This window comes from Thermobia domestica, chromosome 2 (assembly GCF_964235325.1).
Source record: "Thermobia domestica chromosome 2, izTheDome1.hap1.1, whole genome shotgun sequence".
NCBI classification, from domain to species: Eukaryota; Metazoa; Arthropoda; class Insecta; order Zygentoma; family Lepismatidae; genus Thermobia; species Thermobia domestica.
Window position 1 is genome coordinate 288,210,823 of NC_137455.1, and position 20,251 is coordinate 288,231,073.

Sequence of the window (20,251 nt, forward strand, 5' to 3'; positions counted from 1 at the left end):
CTTTAATTTCAAATTAAGTGCTTTATGATTTTTGCAATTATAAAGTCTTATTAGTTTCTATCACCGTTGTCCCTTAGGACAAGTTATTATAACAAAGGAAAAACATATTAATGGTTCCTCTTGATTACTTTTCAAGGCTTTTTCTTATAATTCACTTAAGCACTATCACCTTTTTTTCACAAATTATCATATCCATTTATTCCTTTCTTTTCATAAAATCTGTTTTCAACACATTATATTATCATGCGGTATTAAAACAAATCTGGAACTTCTGATGTTTATTTACCTCCATCATTCCATCCGGAAAATTAGTGTGATCTGTACACGAGGGAATGTTTTCGTGCTGCTAAAATTAAGATTACTGGTGCCATGCTATAACTTTGAGTTTCGCCTTATCTCAAGTAGATGCAGACATGTCAAAAGGTTTGATCCTTGTAGATACACTAGTTCAAACGCTGTCCAAGATGAGGTCTGGTAAATATGACTCTCAACAAATAATATTCGAGCAAATTTATCAAGAATGTTTGGAGATGTGCAAAGAAAATGGTCTCGAATTCCAGAGCCGGAAACAAATAGAATATAGGGGTTCCTCGTGAAAACGAACTAGACATCCGCCATCGAAATATCACAAATTCATTTTGGATGAATCTTTTCCTTCATTGGAGGCAGAAAACGAATTTTCTAAAGATAATATATCTATCAAGAGACATTTTCCTCCCTACTATTGATAGACAATCTCTGATATGGAAAACCGCTTTGTATCATGTTGCAAAATCATCAGATCAATCACGACTCTACATCCAAAAAGTAAAAACTTTTTTAAAATTACAACATTGTCGAGCCTATAACCCAGCATTATGAAGTGATCTGCAAACATTAAAGTGAGAACTCAAAATCCTCCCAAACACAATTAATAGAGCAACCCAAAAGCATAAAAAGCATATAAAGCATAACAGCAATTTACACATATGGTTGGTACCTTGAACATGATTGCGATTGTCTAAGGGCCCAGAAGAAACTAGTTTTAAAAGCATAATTTTAGAAAATAAAGAATAAAGCATAATTTAAAATATATAGCACAATTCTTGGAAAATTCTCTTTAACTGAAAATTTAACATAGTGTGTTAATATTTTTTAAAACCAATATTTACAATGCGAAATCATTGACAACATAACAATGCAACAATGAAAAGCTTAGTTTCATTTCTGTATACTTTTCGGTGTAATCCTTTGATGTGGAGAAAAGAAAAAAAAGTAAAAGAAGAAATTTTTCCAACAATGAATAGTATGCAAGAACTCCATACTATATTGTTATGTTGACTTTTTGAACTTAAGCACTTTCTGTACTTTTTGGTGGCATCTTTTATTTCCCCTTTCTGTATATATGTACCTGTAAGGCGCACACAAATGATAGAAAAAATTTATTCGAGCAAAGCACATCTCTTTACAATGAATTAACTAGAAAGTTCATTACATATGAGAGAAACTAGTTGCAAAAAAAATATCAATAAATAGATCAAGATATTTAGAATATTTAATGTATAATAAATATTATACATTATACACGATTAATGTAAAATAATCATTGAAATTAACAATAAAGCATAATTTGAAAAAAAAAGCATAATTAAACAAGAAATAAAGCATAATGGGGGTTGCTCTAACAATTAAGTTGTATGAAGATAGAAGAAAACCAAAGCTGATTCCTTAACGAATTTCGTTGATCATCTTTGTGTCTACAAAAACGCATACCTAGAAACCTACAAGCTAGGTATCATCTCTATGATTATATCAGTTTCTAGTGCTACATGTGAAAGGTCATTCTCTTCTTTGAAAAGATTAAAGACTTGTATACGCAATTCAATGACTCATGATAGGTTGAAAAGCTTAGTGTTACTTTATATTGAGAAGAAAATTGCTAAATCGTTAGATCTTTAACAACTTGTGGATATGTTTGCTGTTGCCTACACGAATAGAAAGATCCTCTTCAAGTAGAGGCATGAACCTATAAGTTATTTTCTTTACCTGTAAAAGTGGGTTTGCTTCTACTTAAGTCAACCAGCTACACATATTTTAAACGCCATGATTAAATAACTATTTACTAATATTAGAAATCAATTGCATTAATGAATCGTAGTTGTTTGAGGTATTAAATTCTTATATTTTCACTGTTTTCCAAAGAGTAAAATCATGAACCACAAAAATGGAAACATTCACCTTGAATACACACACAAACACACACACATATATATATATATATATTGGAGATGGTCCCCTCAAAATCCTCTTGGGCCCTTCATTGGCCCCCCCTGAAAAAATTAGCTACGCTACTGGACACCATGCACCAGAGATGAATTCTCTACCACTGAGCCGCCGCGGCCCTGCTTGGGCTTGGTCGTCCATATCCAATATCTCTTTTGGTGTTGCTTAAACAACTTCTAATTTTGTTCTAAATCCAGACTCCATATTGGTGTAGATATTAATATTACAGTCGATTGGTAAAATCAATCTTCCACATTTAAAAATTAAAGTACACACAAGTACAAAAATTAGCATTTACCATAAAAACACTAGCTGCAAGTGTTCAAAATAGATTTATGGTTTCTATAAAATCAATTGAAAATTCCTATTTTTAATTAGGCAGCTAGTGAAAAACAGCAGCTTTCGACTCCAGCCGAGTTTAAACTCAACCTAAACTCAGTTGACCAAAGTGAACTGACCCGATAACCCGACCCGAGCTGACCCGATTGACCCGACCCGACCCGTTTGAGAGCACTAGTACATAGGGATACAAATAAACTATATTTTATTATAATTTGGTTTGCGCATGCCTATCTTTTTGTACATAAATTAACAAATGAACGTCAATTTATCTGAAAAGTCGAAGTTTGCGAATTTTTTTCGAGCACTTCCGGTTCGAATTTTAAAATTCTGTTTTCACGGTTGGTAACATCTAGCTACCCACTTTCCGAAAAAAAATGTATCGCTTCTGTGTGCAACCGTTTTGTCGCAAAAAATTCGAGAAATTTTAAAATTGTCAAAAATTGTCATTTTTGGGCGCCATTTTCTCGAAAACACCATCTTTTAAAATTCTGAAATTTTGTCAGATGGTTCAACCTTACATGAATAATAAACACACCAAATACCATTCTCGACCAATGCTTCATGAATTAACTGCAGCCTTTTAAAGTTAGCGAAGTTTCGTTAACTTTGATGTCACAGCAACACTGGGAACAATAAAAGTGCAATGATTTGATTATGTTTGTGGTTCACATTCATTAAATGAAGAATAAAAGGTTTTCTTGACTGTTTTTTTTTTTATTATTATTTTTATTTTGATCAAGAAGGCTCTCTGAAATAGTAAAATGAGCCTCCCCCTACTCCTCCGTTTTCTTAAACCGAAATAATCTGAGGTGGAAATTACGATTACGAAACAAGTTCACTTACTTAAAATGGTCTTCGGAAACAAAATTTCACTGATTTTTTACATGGACCAATCATTTGCTTGATTGGTGTCTTCTTCGCTAATAGCATGTAGCCGTGCAGGTGCTCCAATAGGTGTTGGCTCACTCACAACTCGTCCAGGAGTGGATCTAGGGGGAAGAAACTTTTTTATTTTATATATAAATGAAACCGATCTCAGAGTTTGGAGCTCGTAGCTCTAAGTAGCAGTATAGTATCACCCCACCCCCCCTTTCCAGAAGTCCGTCCTTGATCCGCCCCTGCGTAGCACATTGTCGATAGTCACAAATGCTGAAGGTCCATGTGGAAGCATAAACAGCATTTCAACTTCATGTAATTCATGATTTATTCATAATATTTCTGCTACGCACCACTGGTTATCATACATATATGTATGTAACAAAAGTTCCTTTTTACAGATTTCTTAAATCTACACTTTGAATTGCAGAAGTTCGATTTTGGGGGAAGCATGAAGTTAGTTCATGGTGACCCGTTACTGCCATAAAAAAACTAAGCCATTTTCCGAAAGCCAAAGATGACTTCGTTGAATACCAGTTACCGGTCGCATACTTTCCCTTTTTTTCTTCCGGAAGTCGTCGAATTCAGTTCCAGGCAACAAAACGAGAGTAATACCCGGAGTTTGTACTTGCACTACACACACGAATTCTTCTGCGGTTTTAGTGGGGGCGCGGTGGCTCAGTGGTAGAGCGTTCACCTCCGGTGCTTGGGGTCCCTGGTTCGATTCCAGATCGCGCCGTGTGGGCTTTGCGGTGGCCGCCGCACCGTGCTCGTGAGTTTTCTCGGGGTTATCCCGTTTCCTCCCACTTTCTGGATTCCACCATTTCATTTATTTCTCATAATCACCGTCTCCTTTAGCCTAACCGGCATAACCGTGGGACGTAAAACTTAAAGATTTCATTTTTTTTCCTTCTGCGGTTTTAATACTGTGTACCTGTATTTGCCTAAGGTTATGCCGCGTTGACACATTCTTTACACCTCCCCCCCCCCCCCTCAATACCGTCGCAGAGACCCTTGCATGGTCGGTTTCACTGCAAAACCACTCCTTTTTCCGACCTGTCTGCATCTCGAACATCTGAAAGCGATTTTTAAAGTGGGATGCAGCACCATCAGAAATCACTGACACGGTTTGGGAAATTGTAGACACTTATTTTCTCGCATTCAAACCTTTTTTTATAAAATATATTTTCGCTTTTCTTCGAGTATTTTTTAGAATCTTGTCTATGACTATGAGTACATGGGCCGAATCGTGTGTTTTATCGTCGTTTATTACAACAAAACTGTCAGTTGTTTCATATTCCGGTGATAACTCTGAATTTCACTTTGCAGAATAACAGTCCAGTTTTCAGCGAAGCCTACATGAAGTAAAATAGAATTTGTATCTTGAAATTTTATATGGTGCTTTTCGGTAGCAATTAATTCTCTTTGGATTTTCTTGATGTAGTCATGAATTACAATTCTTACAGTTAAACAAGCAATGTACGATACGAAAATAGAAAGTGGCACAGTTTTTTAACGAGATTATTGTTTTCCCATATGGCATACGTAACACTTTCATTTTCATCAGGATCAATAATTAAAGACTCCACACTTATTCCTTCCACTCCAGGACATTCACCACATTCTTGAAGAAGACAGTTGTTATTTTCTACGGATCATACTACTAAAGGAAATAGGTCACTCATGACAGCTTTAGTACAGGCTGCACCCTTGATTTGTAGCAACGCAGTAGCAGCTAACTTAAAATTTGCACTACACACACACACACACATTTCCCTCGCAGGTTGCTGATTGTTCTGTTTAAAAAGTCAGTAAATTTCTTTGGAACGTGTAAGAAAACGTTTCTTTTCTTTTTTAAACTCTTTGTCCTTTTTCGATCACTGTAATGACATCGCACTTAATTGAGACTTTGTCTGGAGCATTCCAAATCATCACTGAGGTAATAGTTCAGGCTTTTTGTAGATCATCAGAATTTATTGGATGGCTATTTCAAGTAAACTTAAAATTTGTGTGTTTCGTAATCGTAATTTCCACCTCAGATTATTTCGGTTTAAGAAAACGGAGGAGAAGGGGGGGGGGCTCATTTTACTATTTCAGAGAGCCTTCTTGATCAAAATAAAAATAATAAAAAAAAACAGTCAAGAAAACCTTTTATTCTTCATTTAATGAATGTGAACCACAAATCATCAAGCTAAGGTAATCAAATCATTGCACTTTTATTGTTCCCAGTGTTGCTAACTGGGACATCAAAGTTAACGAAACTTCGCTAACTTTAAAAGGCTGCAGTTAATTCATGAAGCATTGGTCGAGAATGGTATTTGATGTGTTTATTATTCATGTAAAGTTGAACCATCTGACAAAATTTCAGAATTTTAAAAGATGGTATTTTCGAGAAAATGGCGCCCAAAAATGGCGATTTTTGAAAATTTTACAATTTCTCGAATTTTTTGCGACAAAACGGTTGCACACAGAAGCGATACAATTTTTTTTTTTCGGAAAGAGGGTAGCTAGGTGTTACCAACCGTGAAAACAGAATTTTAAAATTCGAACCGGAAGTGTTCGAAAAAATTCGCAAACTTCGACTTTTCAGATAAATTGACACTCATTTGTTAATTTATGTACAAAAAGATACGCATGCACAAACCAAATTATAATAAAATATAGTTTATTTATATACCTATGTACATACCACAACAAGAATTATAACTACCTGTCTCCATAGCCGAATGGTGAGGCTCCGAAGTTGACCATTTTCCATGTCTTCTACAATTCATAAATTGTACTCCCCGTCTTTGATGGTCCATTACTTGACGGGAAAATTTTTTTCAACAAAACAAAAAAAATATGGGTCTTTTAAAAACATGTCTAGTTGCTATAAAAAAAAGTTTCAACAATATCTGAGATGGTGATGGTACATGCTCTACCTGAATTGAAATGGAAGACACCCCAGATAAAATCAATACTTTGAAGAATATTAAAAAAACGAACCCTGTAAACAATATATTTAACCTTCACCTCGTCACTGCTCCGGAAGTTATGAAGGCAATAAACAAAATCAAATCACCTGCCTCAGGAGCTGACGACTTGCCAATCATTCTTATTAAAAAAGTATTACCGTTCATTATAGATGTCATTGTGCATATTTTTAATAGTTCCATCACAACCGGAGAATTTCCGTCAATTTGGAAACTCTCTCACGTTCACCCATTGCCTAAAACTAAAAATCCAACAAAAGCAGATCTTCGCCGTATTAGTATACTTCCTGCACTCTCCAAGGCATTAGAACATATAATACATGACCAATTAACTAAGTTCCTCGAAAAAAATAACATCTTAAAACCGTTTCAGTCAGGTTTCAGATCTCAGCACAGCACTTGCACTGCTCTAGTAAATATCACTGATGATATTCGTGCCGCTATGGATGAACGCCAAGTTACATTGTTATCCGTACTAGATTTTTCTGAAGCTTTCCAAACTATAGACCATGACATACTAATTGCCAAACTGTCTTCCTTCTACAACTTTTCCCAGTCAACTTTATCTTGGTTTAGCTCCTATTTATCAAATAGAAAACAAAAAGTTGTCACTAATAACATATGTTCCAATACGAAACTTGTTCCATGTGGAGTCCCGCAGGGCAGCGTCCTAGGACCTCTTCTGTTTTCCTTATACATCAACGATTTACCTGAGCACATCAGCCATTGTAAATATCTCTTATATGCAGATGATATACAATGCTATTTAACCACTCGTCCCCTAAATTTAACCACCGCGATTGATCACTTAAACAGTGACATTGTAAATATCTGCACATGGGCACGTAAAATTGGACTGCAAGTAAACCCAACTAAATCAAAATATATCATGCTTGGTTCTCGTAAACTACTCTCCACAATCAATATTACAAGCCTACCGAATGTTCTTGTAAACAACGTAGCCATTCCTGTAAGCGATAGCGTCAATAGCCTAGGACTCCAGATCGATAAATTCCTAAATTGGACAGACCATATTAATAAAGTATGCAGGAAAGCTTACGGCTCCATCCATTCTCTTCAGCGTTTGAAAAACCTTCTTCCGGAATCCATTAAAGCGTCCCTGGTTCAGTCATTGGTAATCTCTTATTTAGATTATTGTGATGCAGCGTATGTTGATTTAACCGAAGATCTGGCGAAACGTTTACAGCGCATTCAGAATGCCTGCGTTCGATTCATATTTAATAAAAAAGCGCTTCGACCACATCTCCCATTGTTATCGGCAACTAGGATGGTGCAATCTAAGCACCCACCGCCGCATTCATTCTCTAACACTTTTATATAAAATAATTAATTGTAAGAAACCTACTTATCTATCCTCTAAATTTAAATTTCTCGGCGATACTCACCCACTAAATACCCGTTCTAAAGGAAATACAACACTCGCCGTTCAAACGCACAAATCTAATTTCTTTTCCAAATCTTTCACACTATTTGCCACGAAAGCTTGGAATGACACCTCTGAAAGCATCAGAAACTCTGGTTCAGTGTTGACTTTTAAACGTCGGCTTAAAGAATATCTTTCTAATGAAGGTCTTCAGTAAGTTAAAAAAAAAAAAAAAAAAAAGTTGTTACACACGAAACTATTCCTGGCGTTACCATGCAGTCGTTCGTTTTCTTTTTCTCTTTCTATTTCTTCTTATTTTCTTTTCTATTCCCTTCTGATACACGTGAATGAACGTATACATTATTCACAATCACTTAAGTAGGTGCATCATTTTATCTATAGATAGTGAATCATAGGAATGTATTTTATGTTATATATAATCAAGATTGATGTCTTTGTTTCTCCTTGTATAGTTTAACATGTCTTTAGCATTGTCTCTTGTTTGTTTTAGTGTTTATTTTATATGTAATAAGTTTCATTTTCATGTTTTATTTTCTGTATTGTTCTGTACGTCGGTAACTCTTTAACGCGCGTAACTGTATATCATTTTTATTCTCGTCATAAAAAAAAAAATAATAAGATCCGACTTAAAAGTGTAAATGGTTGAGTGGAAGAAAAGGTTATGCCTTAACTCCGCCATTTTAAATAAGAAATAAATAAATACATTTCCCCAAAGATAAAAAAGAAATTTTAGATTTTATAACCTCTAAATTTTTTATTTTTGAGGAGGCGCGGTGGCTCAGTGGTAGAGCGTTCACCTCTGGTGCTTGTGGTCTCGGGTTCGATCCCAGCCCTCGCCAAGTGAACTTTGTGGTGGACAAACACCGTCCTCGTGGGTTTTCTCGGGGTTCTCCCGTTTCCTCCCACTTTCTTCATTCCACCATTTCACTCATCTCTCATCATCACCGTCTCCTTTAGTCTAACCGGCATAACCGTGGGACGTAAAACTCAAAGATTTCATTTCATTTTTATTTATTTTTGAAAATCGAAGTACTGCCCAAAGTTTAAAATTTTGCATCGTGCTTCTCTTTGCTTAATTTTCCAAAGGTTTTAATTTTGAAACAGATGTCAAGATCACGGCTAGCGTTTACCATAAGGGGACATGGTTTTGGTACCGGTAACAGGAAATTGTCGTCAGCAGTTCAGATCTCAGCAACTATATTCTGATACCCATCGAAATAAGTTAAAAATACAGTTAAAATATATTTCTGCTTGAAATTTCAGTATTTAATTAGAGAGAGTGAAAATTTTGAAGCGACACAGTAACTGATAACAGATACATCCTTGCAAATCTGTGGTAGCTATAAAGAGTATTTTGTGTCTAATAAAAGTGCTTTATATACAGGGTGTCCGAGAAGTCCTTCCCTGATTATAGAAATTGATAACTCAGGCTAGAAATAAGATAGAAATATGAAACTGGTGTTGAATTGTTTACAAACTATAAAAGTTTTGGTCACATCAGTACACTTCCACATGAGCACCCTTGGTAGCACGTAGCACATCTAGGCGATATTCAATTTCCATCCACACATTAGCCAACATCACTGGAGGGATCGATGCAACGACTGCGGTTATTCGCTGACCTCCCTGGGGGGTTCTGAACCCCAAATGCGTACATTATGGCGATTCACTACTCCACTGACAAAGAATGTCGCTTCGTCGGAAAAGGCAATTCGTCTGAGATAACCATTATCGTCCGCAATACGTGATAGCATTTCGACCGCAAAGTCATATCGACGTGTACCGTCGTCGGGCAACAAGGCCTGAACGAGTTGCACTTTGTAAGCACGAAACAATAAACGTTTGTGTAAAATGTCATGGATAGAGCTTTTTGGCATCTGTAATTCACGTGAGGCCCTGCGCACCGATTTCTTAGGACTTCTCAGAAAAGACTGCCGCACAGCCTCCACCGTGTCTGCTGAGGTTCTTGGTCGACCAGACCTCGGAAGGTCAGCAACCGATCCTGTGTTCTTGAACTTCTCATACCAGGCTTTAATGCTCTTGACATCAGGTGGAGTCCTCCCAAATGTTGTTTGGAACTGTCTCTGCACCGTGGTTGGTGATCGTGTCTCATGGTACCACAGGACACACTGCCTTCTCCTGGTTGGTTGGCATGGCTTCTTGGACTTCTTACTTACGTACTACAAACCTAAAACAAACAAAATTGAGACTTGGTAAAACAGAACAAACATAACACAGACAAAAACTTTTATAGTTTGTAAACAATTCAACACCAGTTTCATATTTCTATCTTATTTCTAGCCTGAGTTATCAATTTCTATAATCAGGGAAGGACTTCTCGGACACCCTGTATGTGTCTTCTTTAGGTTAAGGTAATATAGTTAGTTAGGTTAGGTTAGGATAGGTTAGGGATGTTAGGTTTAGATATTGTGTATTTTTCTTGTGGGTGTTTTCCTGTGCGATTTGTTATGCTATGAGGTCCGAGCTTCAAAGGTGAGGTAGCAAATGAATGCGTAAACCCTCTATGCCGGACACAACCAGGATGCACAGATGTTTTAGAAGAAAATATATGCTTTAAATTTGTTTGACGTATATTAAATTTGCTGTGTTTAGTAATTTTCATTGTTTTGTCTTGTGTCGTCTTTGTGTAAATGTCTGCAATATTGAGAATGTTGATGAATACGCAGATTTGAGAAATTCTTGAAAGCTGAACGAGATGTAAATAATATGTTGGATGGAAGATTCGACTCTGAAAATGAGTAAAATTTAATGTTACTTTCTTTTGTTTATTTTGTTTCTGATGGGTATATCAGTTCAAGAAAATGTAAAAGACTTTTTTTTTTTTTTTTTTTTTTTTTTTTTAATGGAACTTCCTATCATTCTATTTGAGTGAATGATGTGAATAAATTATTAGCCGTGAAGGAATATCTTTCTTTTCGAGCTCAAGAACGTATCTTTTAGTTTTAAAGTAGTAATATGAGTACAGTTATATTTTAATAGTATGTGAAATATGGACAAGGTTCAGAGCAGTACTTACACAATTCTTTTACTGGTAAAATGAAAGGTTAATTGCTGTGAATCGAAGAAAAAAAGATTTTTTCCTTAGTGTGACCGGGGATTGAGACAGCCGAGCCTACAGAAATTCATTTCTTTTCAACCAGTTTGATCAAAATCTTAGTTCGGATATTTTATTATTATTATTATTTCCGTTGCGCTACTAAATTCTGTTTGGAATTCTGATGAGATTTTTTTTTTTTTATTTTGGTAGGGCCATTACAGACAAAATCTCCATGGTGCTCATTGCCAGCTCCACTCGTAGGTCGATGTCCTGTGTCGGTAGTTTGTGGTTCGCAACCTATTTCACGATGGGATGCGGATGATGAACTGCAGGCCTGGATACCGGACTGTGAGTTGAGATGGAAGAGGCTCTGGAATCTTTTTATTTGGGCAAATTTGAGTTCTATTTTCCGGAGATGATTGGCTTGGTAAATGGATCAGTGACTGTTGATGGCAAGCCCACACGGGCCCAGTAGGTTCGTTACCACCAGTCGGTGATACATTTGCACAGTCCATAATCTTAAGGAAAGTGAACATCATTCAACTCAACACAACAAAGATTAAGTTTATTTAAGAATTATATATATATATATATATATATATATATATATATATATATATATATATTTGTGTGTGTGTAAAATTGGCTTTCCACAGTCAGGAATTTATTATTATTATTTTAAGTAAAATATTTAATTTCAGTTCAGTTTTTTAAAACTTCGTTTTGTATTTTTTTTTCAGAAGTGATTGTGTGGGCAACCACTTACATTGATATAAAGGTAGTTCATCATCATCTTGAAGATCGGGCGAAATGGTAAGAAAATTATTTTCTATTCTATGTTAGACATGTGTCGGCAATCATAGTCCCTAGTGTATAGTTTTGACTATTTTCTTTTGTGATTGTATATTCAGTATTGGGATCCGAATACAAACTAAAATGTTTACACGTCAACTATCATTTGTTTCATTACTTTCGATCGTGTAAAACGGATATCTGTTTATTATTTATTTCTTTATTTAAAGATACTTGCAAATACGAGTTTCTTTAAACATTGATTTTGCAGTTTGATAAGTTTGCCGTGTGACCGGTGATATGTATACTCAAGACTAAAGGTTGTAAACTGCATCGATGAACTGAATTGAAGGGAAGAATGCTTGTGGGGAAACACATTTGTAGACAGGAAAATTTATTTTAAAACCAACGTAACTGAAATTGAAGAACTGTCTCGCCGTACTAGAGCAGGATTTGGACATGCCAATAGGTAACAAACAATAAAATAAGAAATATTGATGGATACAGCCACAAAGATAGGAAGTACTACTACTAAAAGTGAGAGGAGTTCAGGGTAAAAGGGAAAGAGAAATACGAATTAACAATACAAATTTGTTTTCTAAAACAATGCAGAACATAAGCAATATATACGAAAATTAATAACAGTAGGTATAAGTAAAAAACGATCTCCGTAGAACAATTAAGTTTAAGAAGTGGCGCAACAGAAAACGCTGAAGAGAAGAGACCGTTCAACCATTTAAAAATCATGATGAAGTTCTATAGAAAATTTAGCGTTCTAAAGCAAGCTATAGTCAACTGATAAGCTGGAATGCTTGTTCTTCGTACAGGTAAAATACATCTATAGAATAATTATTTGTAAGAAATCTGAACTCCTTGTGATTAAGAAGCAAAAGGTTCCATGGTTTCATATGCTATTAAGTACCTTGAACTGAAGGAAGCACTAGAGAAAGAGTTGCTGTATATTAGATATACACTACTGAGCAATAGAGTGTCACCCCAACACGGACGTCATGAAAACAGTTGGACCATATTTTGCGATCAAGCCTAGAAACGAGTAAGAATTGCGCGCTTTAGGTGTTTGATTTACTATGCTCAGAGCCTTATTCTGTCAGTATGCCTTAGAAATAAGCACATAGTCCAGTAAGGTTATTTGGAAAGGAAATTACACATACCTTTTCTGGAGGATTATCTGAACATTCCCCTCTGAACGATATGTTTATTCTTTTCCCATTGTTCCGGTAAGAGAGATATACAGTAACTCCATTTAACGGACTAATTGGGGCTAAGAGTGTTCGGAAAATCGGAATTACATTTAATAACGAATTGTGTTATGAACAATATTTAAAGTGGGATATACTTAAAATTGTGTTGTGCAACGTAAATATAAAATATTTAATTTATATACCATATTTGTAGCGAAAAAATTTTTACAACTTCGTTTACCCGAATATATAAAAGATTCAAGTTTCAGTTACTTCCTAGTTGAACGTTGTATGTTAATAGTCAAAGATCTAAACTGCCTGGAATGTCCACAATAAGCCAACACTTCCGATTTTTTTTTTTTTTTCGCCCAGTTACATTTGCTACATTAGTCAAGTTCTGACGGTTAAATCGGAAACCCGTTTATTCGAGGCCCTTTAAATCAGTGGTTTACGATAACTCGATTTTTTCTTTAGTTTATCAATTTAAAATGTGTTCCAAAAAGAGCAATCCGGGTAAAATTGCTAACGAAGCTACTGATTTAAGAAACGAATTTCAGCACAAAAGGGTGAAGGAAGCAACTCTTAATGTAATATTAAAATAAAACGCAAAAAGTATTATTATTTCAGTTACTTTATTATGTCTTATTTTTATTATTTTAATAGGCTAATCGGAAGGCTCAGTTTGACAGGGATTCGTTCAATGAACTTGTGCGTCAGCAAGCTTTCGGAGAACTTGTTGTTCGCCAACGAGTAGAAATAGATGAACGGGGAGAGCAAAGAAGGTTCATGCACAGGCTGCATCAAGAGAGGCTTGAAGCCGAAACCGAAAATAATCTGATAAAGGTAAGATATAATGTTTGCTACATTTAAAAAAATAGTTTGAATTTTTGATATATATATATATATATATATATATATATATATATATATATATATATATATATATATATATATATATATATATATAATATAAAGTTTTCAACTTACAAAAACCTAACAATCGGTAGTGTAAGTTGTGTGAAGGTAAGCAGGAAAGGAGAATAGTATGAGTGAATGAAAATAATATCTGATCAAGCCATTGGAAACCGTACATTGTCTATCATAATAGCCTTTCTTTTGTTTTAAGTAGCTACAATATCGGTCCAACGCGCGGTCCAGGATTTATTCTAGTTTCCGAGCATTACCGAAAATGCACAGTAGCCCGAAACGGCTCGGACGTAAAAACTATTATTATTATTATTATTATTATTATTATTATTATTATATTAATAGGAGAGAAAATTACTTGTTGAATTACCTGTACGTATTTTATCCCTATTTTAAATGGTTATTCTGGTGTTGTGTATCTGCTTATTGGTTTGCAACACTCAGAAAGAATAGTTCGAGACTTCATTGTTTACCCTGACGACAGGGACAGCGGCTAAGCTTTTGTAATACCGGCAACATCCAACTGGTTGACAAACCGCACGTGGCCGTTAACAACCATATGACAGTTTTACTGCTGATAAGAAAACTTCGTTTAGCTTTGAAAACCACTATAGTTCTTACTTCAATAGAATAGTAAAATAGAGGAAAGGAAAGGAAAAAGAAAAAAGTATTAAAATCAAGTCATTGACAACTCGAAACTTCTTAGATGCTGCAAATACAATCGATAATTTGAAATAGCATGTTGAGTGACATTTTCTTTAATTTATTAATTTTATTCACGTTTATAATGTACAGTTTAAGAGGCTTCCTGAAGATTTGGTTCTAACAGTATTGAGAACTATGAAAACCTTACCCAACACTAGTATATTTAACTTCTTTCTAATTACAAACTGACGAGTTCACATTAATTGACCTACATCTCTCAAAATCTTCGCTTTACTTGATGGTATTTTATAAATGCCACAGTGTGTCATACTTAAACCATCCCAAAATGTCACAAAAGGCTTAAGAAAATCGTTAAATGCAAACCGTTCATGAAAATTTTGCAAAAGATCAAGAAATTGCACTAACAGAAGTATTTCCGCAGATGTACATATGGAAGCATGCACGTACACACCTGTATACATATGATTTGTAGGTACCGGGGTGGTAGGAGAGTTGAAATATGAGAACTTTATGTTTCATTCACCACCTTTTATTACAAAAGAATAGTACAGGAATACAAAATTCTTAAATTGAAAGAGTTAATAAAAAGAGCATCCCAAACAGTGGGCTCTTTAATTCCTTTCTTTTCAATTTGTGTGATTCGGGTGTTATTTAGGATGCTCCATAGCCCATTGCAGCCGAACAGAGCGGGAGAGGTTGTTTGCAGTCAATTTCGGGCTTAGACTGACCCCGAGGTAGTGCTGGCTGTTGCTCTTTTTAAGCGAATCATCGGGTCCCTTTCGGCACTGGCCTGCAGTATATGACGTTTTCTTTCTTCGGTGACATGTGACACCGGGGGGTAGTCTGCTTTGATGACATACAGTACGTGGCTGGTAGGCGTTGCATAATTGGGTATATTACTATATATATATTGTAAAACTTTGTCCCATATAGGTATAGGTAGAACATTAATAAAAGTGTGTCCGGAATCGACTCCCACTACCGGCTTTTATTATAAAAGTTTCACTATAAAAGTATTTTTACAAAATAATGTACAAATAATCTCTCTAGTATACAAGGTTAGTTAAAGGGAGTCTTTGACCGTAAGGTCGCAGACAGGATCCCGTAACAGGCTAAGCGGCTGTGGTTAGGATTCCCAGACAGAGCCCCGTAACAGGCTAAGCCAGGAGATAGGATAGACGTAGTCCCGTAGCAGACTAGAGGTCTGGGGTTAGATTACTCCAAATGTTCCGTGGCAAACAGTAGGAGGGTCACCAGAAAACTGGTACAGAATTGCCGTCGTCCAGCCAATTTATAGGGTTCCTTGGGTGGCGGTGGCGCTGCTGCTCTGTGGGAGGGGCCAGAAGCCCGTCGTCTACAGGTGATTGTAGATCCATCTGGTGTGGAATCCTCTTGCCAAACTACGTGGTGGTGTTTGTAAACACTGACGTGTAGAATTGTTTATTCACTACATCACGTGGGACATTACAATATACTGTGTATATATATATACCAGGTTGTTCAATAAGTTTTGTTGTGCAATACGAGATGGTGCTAGTAGGTTCGTTATTGTATGTTCCTACAGATAACACGACTTTGTGGTGAACACGTATGAAGTTTCATGTAGATGCGTTAACTCATTCGTATCGTTACAGCTGGTCAAAGTAAACGTGTAACTATTTTTTTTAATGGACAAAATTTAACAGTGATAGAATAACGTACAGTGATAAAATTCCTAGTTTTGGAATGTGTAGCTCCAAAACAAATCCATATACGATTGGTAAGTGTATAAGGACTCTTCACCATCACTGAGAACAGTAGAAAGATGGGTTACAGAATCCAAACGCGGTCGGGCAAGTCTTGAAGACGATCGACGTGAATGATGTCCAAAAAGGCATCAACACGAGAAATCGTGGAAAAAATAGAGAATATGGTTTTGAAAGATCGTCGAGTCACCGAGAGAGATTTAGTAGAAGCCCTGGATAGCTCATTAGGCAGTGTGGACCAGATTTTGGCTGACGTTTTGGGTTTCAAAAAATGGGTGCCGCATTTGCTAACAATGAAACAAATACACAAGCAAATACAACTTTCGCAGCAACATTTGGAGTGTTGTCGAAAGGATAAAAACGATTTTGTACGTCGTTTCATCACAATGAATAAGAGGTGGGGCTATCACTATGATCCTGAATCAAAACCAGAGGCTGAGGAGTGATGTGAATCCGGTACTTCTGCTCCGAAGCGAGTGAGGGTCCAGAAATCGGTGAAAAAGGTGTTAGCGTCGGTGTTTTGGGATGCAAAAGGGATTTTGTTTGTGGATTACCTGCAAACAGGTAAAACAATCAATGCAGATTAGTATTGTAATCTTTTGGACCAGCTGGATGTTAAACGTCGTGAGAAAAGACCTGACTTACACAAGAAAAAAATTCTTTACCATCACGACAACGTACCCTGTCATACAGCTCAAAACATCTTTGCCAAAATCAGTGATTTAAATGACGAATTGCTGCAACATCCTCCCTATTCGCCGGATTAAGTTACCTCAGACATCTGGTTGTTCTCACATCTCAAAAAATTCCTGCGTGGAAAATGATTTGCATCAAATGCTGAGGTCATAGCAGCCGTGGACACGTATTTCGACAGTCTTCCGGAGTCTCATTTCAGGAAAGGCATCCATAAATTGGAAGAGCACTGGAACAAGTGTATTGCAGTTCAGTGAGAATACATTGACTAATCACAGATATGTCACCCCATACACTAGTGTGTTTCGTATCGAACGACAAAACTTATTGAACAACCTTGTATGTATATATATACTGTATATATATATATATATATAATATCTATGCGTAATTGGTCCTGAATCCTTATGTAAGATGTTTGACGCCAGTTCTTAATTCAGTATTGAATAATCTTGTATTAAATGTATCATTAGAGGAATTAATAATAGAAGTGACAATATTATCTTTGTTTATTTATCCTCTTATTTAATTTTCTTTTTTCAAATTATCTTTTGTGTTAAGAAGTTACTCATGCATGGGACTCTAAAACCCATCTGCCAGTGTGATAATTCATACATTGTTATAGCCAGGAGCAACATCAATACCAGAGTTAAGGATTATATAAGAGATTCACCCCTCATAGCTTGTCTAATACCTAGCGCGGATTCTTCCCAGTGGGAAGGCATTAAGATTTGAACGCATTATGGTGGTTCGGATTCCACTTAAACTGTAACCCTCGTATTATATAGCCTCGATGCTGGAAGTGACGCTAAACTCCAACACAAAACATATAGGGATATCCAACTACACTTTTAAGAATGTGAAGATTATCCAAGCAACGTCTGCTATCCAAAGGGACATGTTTAAATCTTATTTCATTAGGACAAATAAACCTGAACTAAGGGTGAAGGGTAGCGGAAGGTCATAGTCAACACTTTTACAGAAATATTTAAGTTTCCTCCACAGGCGTCACACGTTACTTTTTTTTTTTTCTTAATGATGTCTTAGGGTAAATGCATGCCGAAGTTACATCGCGATCGAAGTCGAGGTTTAAGTCGCGGTCGCTACTTTGATGCCTAGGTCGCGATGGATGAAGGCGCACATAGCGAGGAGGTCGCACCCTCGCTGTTAAGTTCTCAGTTTAAGGAGAAACATTGCTGTGACGCATATGAAATTACTCCGTCAGTGCATAAAAATCACTGCGAAACCACATTTTGAAATTGAAAGAACCAAACAGTTTATAAATAGGGATGGACGCGAGACGAGATATGAGAAATGCCAAAGTCTCGTCTCTTGTTTCGCAAAAGTATTTGAGTCTCATCTCTCGTTCATCTCTATCAATATTCTAAATCAAAGACTTTTACCTATTATTCAGTTTTCTGTGAAGAAATGCCCTCTTTCAGCACTCAGGCAAGAAATCGTTTCCCAGTAAAATTTAATAAATAAATAAGTCAGGTATGTCCTAAGGTTTCGAGGTGGAGGGGGTATTAACTGCAGCAAATGAAATTTCGTTACTGCAATTCCATTATTCGACGTTTCCTTCCTATGGATACGTGCCTGTCTTTACAGGTATTAGAGATGAAACGAAAAACGGCAGAGTTGTTGAACAGTGTGACATCTGATGACCTACAGCATTGCTTTGAACAATAGAAGGCTCGTATGCAGCGGTGTATATATAGGGGAGGGGAGTATATTGAAGAGGATAACAGTCAATTGTAACTTTCTTTGCAATACATCATATTTTTGACACCAGTCTCGTTATTTCATTGCCACACATATTTGGCTGAGTTACAAGAAAATAACTAAGAAAGAAAATGGAAATAGCTACTGATGTTATTCTAACATTTTTGGGAGTTGACTATAATAATCCTATGGGCTAATAAGCTATATTTGATAGTTTCAAGTCCTATAGGCTAATAAGCTATATTTGATAGTTTCAAGTTACAAAACAGGCTTAGAAAACAAATTTGGTTTGAGTTCTAGGTTGTTCACTAAAAACTACTTCTATTTCTTTGTTTTCGTATATTGATATGCAACCTAGCCTAGGCTGTTTTCAACAAAATAATGTAGGTCTACAACTTTGAAAGTTAGTAAGAAAAAAGATTATAGGACTATCTAAACTACAGAATACAGATTTTTTGAAATTTCACATACTAGGATACAGGGACAGATTTCAGCATGGGTCCCATAATTACCCTCCATATAAGCAAAATGAGATACAACAACAACAAAATTTGTAACTCTAAAACAAAATCTCAAGGGCCAAATTCAACTTAATCTGTAACTGCTGACCTACCAGGCTTCCACTAACATCCATTGGTTTCACAATAGTGATATTACTGCACGAGTAGATATAAAAGTTAGTGATAAGATTTCAAATTTCAAAACATTTTTTAAATGATTTTGTTAAAATTGGTACATCCAAAGTTTTGTAAACTGAAACTTAAAAATGTAGACATAATATTGTGAAGGATGTTATTAAATGCCTATGTTCTTAATTTGTATTTATCCTACAGTGGTTGAAGATCAGTGAGGGGTGTCTCATAATTACCCTCCATAGGCAGTGTCTCATAATTACCCTCACTGACCATATTTAGAAAGTATATTTATTTATTTATTTATTCGTAGTATGTATAGGCTTTCTTTTAATTGGTCTATTTCTAGTTTTTGGTTTCTAATATTTCCATTGTAGTTGGGTAACAGAGATTTCTGAATGTCATGACATCTTACTCATTATAGGCTAAAGAGGCAGCTCAGCATAGAATAGCACAACTTCAGCAAGAAGAAAGGTTGGCACAGGAATTGGAGAGACTTAAAAGAGAGGAGCTAAATGAAATAAAGCGTAGGTAAGATTTCAGAGAGGCGAAACACTAACAGAGCACAGAAAACAATAACTTATATGGCTCTTAATACATTAATTACTCATTTCTTTAACAATTATTTGCTAAATTCTCCTGGTTTTCATTTGTTATTACTGAAAAATTCAGTACCCAATGATAGTTTTCTGTTCTAGTTAAGATACAAGTTTTGGAAGAATGCAAAAAAAAAAATAAAATAAAATAAAATAAAATAAAAAAATAAAAATAAAAATAAAATAAATAAATAAAATAAAAAATAAATAAATAAATAAAATAAAAAACCTAAAATAAAATAAATAAATAAATAATCAAGACAATATTTACAGAAAGGAAACAGTCTATTCCTTGTGCGACTATGAAAATGCGGTTTGGCCTAAAATCCACCCTATTTTAGGATTAATCATTCATTTC

The 20,251-nt window shown here is 35.6% G+C and overlaps 1 protein-coding gene and 1 long non-coding RNA gene across 4 annotated transcripts in view; one reads left to right on the plus strand and one right to left on the minus strand.

Moving 5' to 3' along the window:
• LOC145678558 (uncharacterized) overlaps window positions 1-20,251 on the minus strand; it is a 154,708-nt gene that overhangs the window by 129,273 nt on the left and 5,184 nt on the right. The window lies entirely within an intron of this gene.
• Window positions 1-20,251, plus strand: part of LOC145678554 (meiosis-specific nuclear structural protein 1-like) — a 190,008-nt gene that overhangs the window by 35,618 nt on the left and 134,139 nt on the right. For all 3 annotated transcript variants that reach the window (XM_081748841.1, XM_081748840.1, XM_081748842.1), the window contains exons 2-4: window positions 11,659-11,731; window positions 13,576-13,755; window positions 19,722-19,828. In XM_081748841.1, coding sequence (XP_081604967.1) covers window positions 11,729-11,731; window positions 13,576-13,755; window positions 19,722-19,828 — 290 coding nt within the window. In that variant the 5' untranslated portion in view covers window positions 11,659-11,728. The remainder of the gene's footprint in view (window positions 1-11,658; window positions 11,732-13,575; window positions 13,756-19,721; window positions 19,829-20,251) is intronic.